This window comes from Heteronotia binoei, chromosome 4 (assembly GCF_032191835.1).
Source record: "Heteronotia binoei isolate CCM8104 ecotype False Entrance Well chromosome 4, APGP_CSIRO_Hbin_v1, whole genome shotgun sequence".
NCBI lineage: Eukaryota > Metazoa > Chordata > Lepidosauria > Squamata > Gekkonidae > Heteronotia > Heteronotia binoei.
In genome coordinates this window covers 130,496,197-130,507,023 of record NC_083226.1, presented here as the reverse complement: position 1 = coordinate 130,507,023, position 10,827 = coordinate 130,496,197, and the positions used below count along the sequence as shown (strand labels likewise).

Below are 10,827 nucleotides of genomic sequence, written 5' to 3'. Positions count from 1 at the left end.
CCTCCCAAAAAGCTTCTAAAGGTTTAAGCAATAAAGGAGACAGCCAAAGGGTCACTCTACTTGGAAGAGGCCAACTGAAACACTTTCCTTAATACTGCAGATGACTTTTTATTATTTTATTTGAAAGTACAGTGGGATAAAGAAAAGAGGGTTTTAATGGGTACGCTGGAACAATATATGATTTAAGGAAAGAGCACTTAAAAATATCCTAATAGTGATCTAATATCATACCACACACACACTGTGAGAAATAATCCCAGAAAAAGCTTCCAGCTAAGGATATTATATTCTTTCTATGTGTGTTTTCAGTATATAGATATTGTATGAAATGATGATCTGTTGAAAAAAAATTATAGTAGTACATCAAGGAAATGTACTTACTAATGCATGGCAACAAGACTTGTTACTTTTGCAAGACAGCCTGCTGGCCATATGCAAGGGAACCAAGATGCTGGCTACCATCTGTATCATATGAAGATTTAGTCAAGCTATGCCAGGTTATGAGGCAACCATCATGAAGAGTTTAACAAAACTCTGCTCCAGCTCAATTAAATTCCCCATCACACTTGTCTGTCCTTGCTCTTCAACCTATTTAATAGCATTAGTCCAGAGCCTCTGTCTAATTGTTTAACCTGCCCTGGACCTGTACAAAATCAATTGGAAATGTCTTAGGATTGAACAGTAATATTAAAATCATGTATGTTCTGGGAAATATCATCATCAGCAGCTGACACAGTATGAATCCTGCTAATTAGAATACCCAAAGAAAGTGTACTAGAGTGTTTGGCAAAACAATGGAACAAAAATCACTTATTATAAAGATTTTAAGTAACTGTAGTTGTGAATAGCTTAAGAAACTCTCATTAGCCTGAAACATAAGAACTAAAGCCTGTGCATATACTGGTTTTACCTCAGAAATTTTAACCTCTGATTATATCTGACCTTTCTTCTGTATGTTAAATAAAACGTTTTGTTATTTTTGAATTTCAAAGTGACTTGAGTGCCATTTAAGTTTTTTAAGTTAAAGTGAGCTCCTGATCCTCTCCTCAGCTTTGTGGGCTGAGCCAATAGCAAAAATATTGTACTGTGCCGGAGTTCTTCAGCCAAGAAGAAAACACATTACTAAGTCAGTAAAGGAAAAGAAAAACAGAGGGAGAATCTTGCCTCTGAGAGAATGATGTGGACAAGGCCATCAGCTGTACTTTGGGGTGCTTTTGAAAATGGTCCAGAAACTTTAGGTGGTTCAGAATATGGCAGCCAGGCTATCATCAAGGGTGCCCAACATTTTTGGGCACAATTCAATGTGCTGGTGCTTATCTTTAAAGTTTTGAAAGGCCTGGAGCCTGGGAACCTAAAGGGCCACCTCATCTCATATTGTTCAGCCCTCTAGTAAGGATTTGCCTCAGAAGCCTAGCTCTCCATGCTTCTACCTTCAGGGGTGAGGTAGTTAGCAATACGAAACAGGGCTTTTTCTGTAGTGGCCCCTTGCTATGGAATGCCCTGCTTGAGGCTCACCTATGCTGCTTTCTTTTAGGCACCAGGCCAAAACATTTCTGTTCTCCCAGGCTTCTAATTAAGGAGCTGATATTTAAATCTCATTTTATATTGTCCTTTTAGCCTGAAAACTGTCACTTTAAGCTGCTAAGTTATCTATGTTTTTGCTGTGTCTGGGTTCTTTTAAATTCTGGATTTTATTCAATAAATTTTAATGTTTAATGTTTTATTTTATAAGTCTCCTATGACTGGTTTCATGGAGAAGCATCAAAAATGAATAACTAAACAAACATGTTAATGTTAAAAGCTCAGTGGACCAGCCAGAAAAAAGAAGACAATCCTGATGGCATAGGGCACAGAGGAGAAAGTGTCTCAGAAGATGGTAAGTATTCTTCATAACACACCCTGCCATACCCACAAAGGAAGAGTTCCAACCAATGTTCCCTCTAAGCTGCAGAGTCTTATGAGGAAAAATGTTACTTTGTGAGCTACTGCATAAATTATTGTGCTCTGGGGTCATCCTTCCTAGGCTTCCCAATCCCCAGGTCCCAGCGGGGAACCCCTGGTTTTACAGGCTTCCCCCCTCCCCCAGCCAGCTGGCTGGTGGGGGAAGCCCCACCCCCACAGCCATTATGCACCTCCATGAACGATTCCCATAGGGAATGATGGGGAATTGATCCATGGGTATCTGGGGCTCTGGGGGGGGGGCTGTATTTTGACGTAGAGGCACCAAATTTTCAGTATAGCATCTAGTGCCTCTCCCCAAAATACCTCCCAAGTTTCAAAAGGATTGGACCAGGGGGTCCAATTCTATGAGCCTCAAAAGAAGGTGCCCCTATCCTTCATTATTTTCTATGGAAGGAAGGCATTTTAAAAGGTGTGCTGTCCCTTTAAATGTGATGGCCAGAACTCCCTTGGAGTTCAATTATGCTTGTCACACCCTTGTTCCTGGCTCTGCCCCAATGTCTCCTGGCTCCACCCCCAAATTCTCCTGGCTCTACCCCCAAAGTACCCAGATATTTCTTGAATTGGACTTGGCAACCCTAATGCTTCCTGAGCTAAGACAAAAATGTTTGAGCTGTAGGCTAAAAATCTGTGAGCTAGCTCATACTAACTCAGCTTAGAGGGAACACTGGTTCCAACATCAGTTTGATCAGTGAAGACTAATGTATTGCACTAGAAGTATGCAGCCCATTAAGCTGTTTTTCATTTTCTTTTACCCCCATTATTAACATTCTTAGGGCCAAACTAGATGTGACAGCATCCCCAAGTCAGATCTGGGATTTAAAATGGCAGTAGTCTCTGAGACGCTGTTGCCCCTAATTTAGCCTTTATAGCCAGTTATCACCAGTGGCAAACGGTGTATTTTAGGGTCCTAATATGCCTGCTGCCACTATATACCTAGTCACAGCCTATTTCTGTGACAACCTCTAAAAGTGATCTGGAGAATACTATGTACTTCTGCTTACCATTGCTTTATTTGAGAATTCTCCAGTTTACGGAATCAGAGAAATCTTTCAGTGCAGGCCATTTCAGCTCCATTTGGTTTCTCTTTGTGTTCATTTTTTTTTAAATCTCACCCTGCATTTCCAGCAAAGGAGGTCATGTTTCCATGACCTCATCTCTTTCTACCTTGAGCTTGTATGTGAAGTGTTCCACACCTGCACCCAGCAGGAGTAAGGCTCTTGATTCTCAATTCTCTAAGCCCCTAATGATTGTTGCAGCAGCCAACTGTGATGTTACAAACACACAATTACAAGAAGTCACCTGGTGGGGGAATAAACAGCTGGAGTAGATGAAATTTTCACAATAGAACATCTCATGGAGCCAGAAGAAAATGAAGCGGAAAGAAACAGAGAATAGTTATAATCAATGCATTTGACTAGCTGCTTGCTATGATAACTTCCTGAAATTCAGCCAAACATTTGAATGTTTGTGTTATATCATGGGGAAAGTCATTATACAATCATTGAATCACACTATTACGCTTCCAGGTAACGCAGCTGTTCTGCCTCTCTTCAAAATGTTGTTTTTTTCAGCTGTGTTCAGTTGTTGTGGGGAAGATGCTGAGAAGTCTTCATTAACTGGCCATCTTTTTTTTCTTTTCTTTTCAGTGCTTTAAAAGCAATGTGGCATTTTGGAAGTACTCATTGGGTGAAGAATAAGACAATAGCCTGGCTAGGTCAGACCAGTAGTCCATCTATTCCAAGATCCTCTTTCCAGTGTTGGCTAACTGGATGCCTCAGAAGGCCCACAGCACAGGGCCAGAGGCTCCTTGTTGGTTTTTCCCAGCAGCTAGCATTCAGAGGTATACTGGCCTTGACCATAGTGGCCCCATTTAGCCACTGTAAAGAAACAGGCTTGAAAATCCCACCAAAGGGGAATGTGGGTCCTTAGCTGAAGAACCCACTAGTTGAGCCCCAGTGTGGGTTGTCCTGAGTAGTGGCCTCTAAGCTGAGTTAGTGTGAGTTAGCTCACAGAGTTTTTTAGCCTCTGGCTCACACATTTTTGTCTTAGTTCAGGCCCCAGAGCAAACTAATTTATACAGTAGCCAAATCACTCACTCACAACTTTAATGCTAGTAGATCCTGAAGTAGAATGGGACTCATCATCAGGGACCCTTGCTGAGCCTGCCCCTCATCTTGGTTTTCCAACCTCTTCCTCCTCTCCTGCACCAGACCTCCCCATTAGGTCTCCCCTTTTGCACTTTGGACCTATGACCCTCCAGGAGGAGGCAGGTGGGTGACTTCCTCCTGGGCCCAAGGAGAAGGATTGCCTATCTGCAGCAACTATGTCTATGATGATGAGGTGGACAGTGCTCACCCCCCAAGCCAATCCTCACCAAACTTGAAGGGGCATTCTGGGAAGGTCTGTGAGTTAGATGCCTCTAGCTTGCAGGGGGGCCATTCAAAACACCCCTCCTAAAACTGCAGCTGTGATTTTCCCACAGAGCACTTTCTGGGGAGCACCTACTTTGGGGGTCACTACTCACCCCCCTAAATGTAATCCTTACCAAACTTGGAGGACAGGTGGAGGGGCATTCTCGGGAGGTCCTCTGTGAGTTTGGCATCTCTAGCCTGTGTGTGGATGGGTGGGTGTTCTACTGCATCACAGACTTCACACAATGAATTGATTAGGTAAATGGGAAGGTTTGTGAGATCCCCACAAACAATTGACTGGGATGAACCTCCATTTTCCTGGTTTGTGTCCTCCCTAGTTGTGAGCAGCCATTCTGGCACTTTTCCTCCTTTGTGCTACATGGGTCTTCCACCACTGCTCTTCCTGTTCAGTGGGAGAGGGCCTAAGGGCTACAAGCCTGATTCTAATCTTGTTCTGCAGAGGCTTAGCAGCTAACTCAGGGGCCCATGGTGAAGTTTCCTTTGTAGGGTCTGGTAGGCTGACTTCTGGCGTTGCTGGTATGTTTTTAGGAGACATCTCCATAGTGCTGGTTCCTCCCTGGTTCCTCTGGTCCTTCTCAGCCACCAGTCTTGGCTCTGAGTCAGATTCACTAAGCTGGTTGCAGGGCATCATTATAGCAACCACTGGTTTGAAACTTTTAATATCAAAGATACAAAGGCAAAATGTCTAGTTTGTCAGTTTTTAAAACCATATCTATGGCTTACATGTTTTTAAAAATTAGCTGTGTAAAAGACTGTCAAATACTTTCTTTTGAGTGGCCAGTTTCCTCACTCTGAATGTTGAAAGTGCTGTGGAAAATGTGCAGCATTTGTAAATGGAGGAAAATTTCCCCTTTATTGATACAACATGTGCTGGCTACTGTGGGAAGTGACAATATTCCAGTACATTAGTGTGATCATTAAAAGTAGACAAATCACATACTAATGCCATTTCATTTTAACAGCAACAACACAAAGTCATTATGGCTTTGAGTTTCTAACAGCTGGTATCATTATAATTAGAATTTGTTAGCACAGTTGGTGGTGCACTGTCTATATTTATATCATTGGTTTTCCTGGAGGAATGCCTAAAAGGTGTTAACATGTTGTACTGATCCATCAGCACCTCATGAAGGTGAGGTGTTGATGGATCATAAGCCAGCTGTAAGTCTCATAATGGGAGTCATATGGATGGAAAGTTTAAGGCTGTTCCTGCTAAGGAAAACAGATAGTGATTAGATGAGTGTGGAACACTTGCAGTAATATCATGATCATTAAAGAAAACATTTAAGGTTGTTAATAGCAAGCAGTGTTGCAAAAAAACTTCAAACTTAGTATATATGAATTCTGTTCCTAAGGGGTATCATATTGCCTTATTAAGTTGCTTACTTTTCATTACTAAAGTTTAATGTAATTGTTGAGTGGAAAGGAAGAATTTGGCACATAATAACTATTAACTATTCTTGGTTGTTGTCAGGTAAGCAAAGCACATGCCAGTCCTGATTTCCTGGGTTCCCAACCCTTGGAAGGTTCCTGAGCCCTTGGTGGATTGAGCCACCAATTTTTGCTTCTAACTTGTCCAAACTATCAAGCTGTCACCATAAAAGAATAAATAACCACTGATTTTCAATGTCATATCTTCCACCCAATTGGCTTCTATATACCCTACAAATCTTGAATTTTTTCTGGCTGAAAATTTTAACTTAATATCAGCAGCTCCTTTAAGATGCCTTGCTAACCTTTTAACTGTTTTCCAATCAAAAAGGCTGGGTATATTTGTTTTTCCGCATATAATATCTACTGCTGCTGTATTTAAGACCCTTGCTGTCTTCACATCTCCCCAACCCTTGGCATTCATTGTGAGAAAAAGACCCCTAATTCCAGAACATCGTAGTCACCCGTTTGGTTGCCAGGGTGCCTGGAGACTCAATTCACACACATCTGCCAGTTTGTCTATCAAACTGGATGGGATTTATGAGTACTAACAGCCACAATGTTGCAGCAGCACTCCATGTCTCTCGAGGAGTGCTAACCAGGAGAACAGATGGTTTCCAGTTGTTTTGTGCAATCCCCATCTTGGTCGTTGTAGTGGAAGTGTTATGGGAAAACCCTATTTATACGTTACCAATTTCGGCCGGATCAATAACGGAGGCCGCGGAAACGAGGAATCAGGAAAACAGCTTCTTTATTTAACGTGCTCTATACACGGGCTTCAGAGAAACTCTGAGCAGCAAATTACAGTTGCCTGCCGTCTTTTATAGGGTTTCTTCACCCCAACTGCCAACTCAAAACACTCATGTTCTCCTTCTTGTGGGAGGGTGCCCACGTCACATTCTAACCACAATTCGGGTTGTTTACCAGCTCCCTGAGCCCCTGTTAGGGCTCCTGTTGGCCCCCTGTTTCCATATATAGAATTATTTGACACACACCCACATACCTTCTTGCTCCATTATTAGCACCTGCCATAGTTCCTTTTATGCTTCTTGATGGCGCTCTCACCCTGCGGTTTCTAGAAAGGGCAATGACCTTTTGTAGTTCCCTTTTCTCCCAGCAAGCTAAAACTCCTTTGCTTAAAACTGCTACAGAAGATTATTTTCTAAAAGCACCGTTATTTAATTCTAGCATTTCCAAGCCATATATATTGATTAGGTATTGGTATTGATTTTGGCCTGATGCCACATTCCCCTCTTTCAAACAGAGTTTGATTACTTTCATACACAAATTAATTATACATGTCTTCGCCGAACTCGGCCGTCGTTCCCATGATGGCTTTCTTCTCCCGAGCGTAGAACAGTCAGCTCCTGTGTGACTGTAGCTGGGGGTCGTCTCAGATGCCTGTGGAATCCTGCCTTTTCCGGTAGGCTAGGACTCCAGAGGGCGTTGCCTGTGGAACCTCACTACTGCCGGTGAGTGAGGTCCAGAGGTCGGGCTTCAAGCAATCAGGTCTGGGGGGCGAATCTCCACCTGGAAAGCCTATCTAGGAAAACTTTGGTTAAACTGCATAGCAAAACGAAATCAGGTTCGCTACAAGCCTATCCTATCATATAGCATTTCATCTCGTCTTGGGGGCTAGATTTCCCTGTTATAACATACGACTTTCCCTCCGGGGACCAGGATTTCTCAGAAAGAAACATTACATGCCACGACAAGAACATCTTATACTTCCGGCAGTCATGTTATGAAGAAAAACATTGAAAAACTTACTCTTTCACTTCTGCTAATTGAACAAGGCACTAAGCAATGTGTTCAGCTAAAACTAGCTTGGGACACATTTTGACTACCTAACTCTCCCCAGGGATTTCTCCTACCTTCTTCCCTTCTTCTGGGGCTACCTGATTAGTTTGATTCATGGGCAAACAAATCTATTGCTAGCAAAGGAAAAACATTGTCTTTAAGCGCCACAAAGCAAATAAATCAAAAATTCTGGTCCCCTCTTCGTGGCTTCACATCAAGGTTTAATTGGGACCTTCCTCCGAGCTTTCTTCTGGGCTCTCTTCCTCCTGGAGAGGCTCTTGTGGACTCACATCTGATTCTGGGGCAGGGCCAGCTGCTTCGTCTGCACCTTCTCCGTTTCCGTGGTCATCTCTCCCTGGTGTCGCCTCAATTGCAGTTTTCTCGTCGGTGACCTCGTTCCAAGCTATGTGGTCCCGCCTGTAAGGGGCGAGAGACCATCCCGTGGCTACTTTCATGACTCTTGGTTCACGCATCGCATGCCAGTGGTGGTCGAGCACTCCCCTTCGGCCTCTTCCTCTGTCGCGAAATTGGGGAGGGGCGTCTGGGCACGAATGGATCCAGTGCCTCCTTTCGCGGCAAAAGGCGCACTCGTCGTGTGCCAATGATGGTCGCATGGCCCTTGGCCCACCCGGACGTCGGGGCACCTTTTCTTCCTGATCGTCTGGGGGGTCTTCTGCCTCCACCACGACCCTTTGAGGTCTTCTTTCTTGTTTCAAGGTCTTCCTGGGCATCTTTAAACATAAGAAACCGTTCACGACCCTTGATTTCGAGGTTATAGGTACCCTCGTGAGTGCCGAAGGTCTTCGCAATGGTCTTCTTCCAGTGCTTCTTCCCGGCTGGAGCCGCTGTCTTTCTGGCTCGTCCCTTATGATCGATTTTAGGGGACCTACTTTCTTCCAGCTCCTGGCTCCCGTCAAGGCAGACGTCAATCTGGGCCTCCTGCGGCGGAGGGGACGATGCCATCTCCTCTCACTCTTCCAACAATGGCGTTTAGCAACTGCACAGAGAAGAAGCTTATTTAAACAAATCTCACAGTCAACCCATTATTTTCCTGGGCAAGCAAGACCCCAATTCAGCCTTTTGCTGCTTTTCTTCACTTTAGTGGAGCCAAGCTTGGTAGCTGCAAAAGTAGCGATGGTAAAAGTCGGACAAGAGGATTGGTCAGCAGATGGAGGTGGGGAGCCGGACAAGAAGGTTGTCTGACTCCTAGCGGGGACAAACGCCGGAGCCTCAGGGTTGAGCCTGCTTCTGCTTTTGCTCTGCCCCTTGGCTGTGCTGCAGCCTTTATTGTCCTTCAGATACACGGTCTCGACTGGCCCTTCTTCCCCATATCGGTAGGAGACTTCAAATGGGTCAATCCACACAATCAATTCTGCAGGAATGCTGTCCTGGACATCCTTTACAGTCAGTCCACTTCTTTTGGCAGCTAATTCTACTACAGAGTCTCTGGTCTTCCCAATGCGAATGCAGCGATAGGCGGAACCCTTCAGGGGCGTCTCTGGATACCAGTGGCCCTCATATCTCCTCTCAAGTAGCTGCTCTAATTCTCTACTAAAATGGTCAACTCGCCCTCCGTGGCAGCCAATCGTAGAGGTAAAAGGTGATAACACTCAAGGCTTCCTTCACCTCCTGATACATGCCTAACGGAGATAGAGGTTGCCCTGAATGCCTCCAAGCCTAATCATGGGTCGGAGGCTGGGAGAGGGCGTCACGTGACTAGCGTGGGTTTCCTGTGCCAACTGATGCAAGGGGCAGGGGACGATGACAAAGTTCTAAAGGGGTCTGAAGGACCAAAAAGACAGGGAGCCTTGCATTGGGCTTAAAGGACCAGCTCCCTACAAGGGGCGGCAGAAAACACTGCTCTATGTCTTAACATTTGATTCCCAAGGGGCTCCCTAACTACAAGTGCCTTGTCCAAGAGGGGGCCATTCAGAGATGCTACATCCGGCAATTATGTACCACTCAAGCTACACACCCATACTCAATTAATGATGTGCAAGTTCAAGTAACACACGGCCGCCGGATCCACAAGACATGAACATGGCAATCTCATTACAATCATAAAACAAAATAAAGCACAGTTTTCCTCGTTAATAATCTTTGGGGGCTGTCTCCAGGATTTTCTCCCGGGGTAAAACACATACATTTTTATTGCAAGTTGCTAGGTGGCTTATTCACACTGGCACTTCCCGTTTTTCTGAGGGAGGCCAGGGTTATGCAATAGTGCAGAGATATTTCACATCACCACAAGCAGCCTTTACACTGCCCTGCTGCTTCTAGTAATGTGAATCGTTGACTGCTCTGATCTTAATTTCTTCCTTCACTTCCAGCGCAGGCATCCGCCTGGCTACAGAGGAAGTTTTTCTCCAGGGAACACCTGGTACTACTCACCCCAGTGTCATCTAAATAAGCACATGCATTATCTCCTCGCACAAGAAACTGATCAGCAAACTCTGTGCCATTTTGCCATTTCCACACCAGGCCTGTCTGTCTGGAGAGGCCAATCCAGTGGTGTACAGGGCGAGTCAGGTCTACTAGAAAACTCAGATCCCACTGTGAATCAATCAATGCCAGAGTGGCACCAAATGTGGAGCATTTAATCTCACTGCTATTCCAATCCCTTTCATCTTCAGATTTATAATAACATTTCCCATGGTACCCAATCCAGTGTTGTGGGCAGGCAGTGGTGCCAAGAAAGGGGCATGGTGAACAAGGCTGTGCCTTTTGGGCAGCCATTGCAATGATAACAATAAGCAGAACTGCACCCACTATGGGGACTGCTAAAAATTTCTTCTTCCATAATACACTTCGGGATCCTACAGCTACTGAACGCTGCTGCGGGGACCCTTTTGGGACATCTAAAAAATCCAAACTCCTCATTTTCCTCCAGGAGTTTATCTATGCCACAGTCCTTTTTATAATCTACTTCAAACTCAGACTAATGCCGCCAAGGGCAGCTCGTCAAATCCTCAGCGGCGGCCCAAGGCAGGGTGGCAATTCAACCTCTAGGCTACCAGGGGTGGCAGTTCGACCTTTTATCTTCCAAACCAGTAGGGGACCCTCCCGAGTTTTCCTTAGGAAGCACCACCGCGTGCGTCCCACGCCTCCAGTCGGGCCCCTGATTTGACCTCCTAGCAACCAAGCAGTCGTCTCCTCCTGTTCTCCTACCCACAGACAGATATTATGCCTGTGCCTATGGCGC

The 10,827-nt window shown here is 44.9% G+C and overlaps 1 protein-coding gene across 1 annotated transcript; it reads right to left on the bottom strand.

The window, feature by feature from the left end:
- Window positions 1-9,932: 9,932 nt before the first annotated feature.
- On the bottom strand, window positions 9,933-10,505 carry LOC132570145 (C-type lectin domain family 2 member B-like). Its single transcript, XM_060236577.1, has one exon. The coding sequence runs from the start codon at window positions 10,503-10,505 to the stop codon at window positions 9,933-9,935; it is 573 nt and encodes a 190-aa protein (XP_060092560.1).
- Between the last annotated feature and the right edge of the window lie 322 nt (window positions 10,506-10,827).

What these genes read in the sequence shown, in the direction of transcription:
- LOC132570145 (XM_060236577.1), bottom strand. Translation starts at nt 10,505, where the DNA reads ATGAGGAGTTTGGATTTTTTAGATGTCCCAAAAGGGTCCCCGCAGCAG.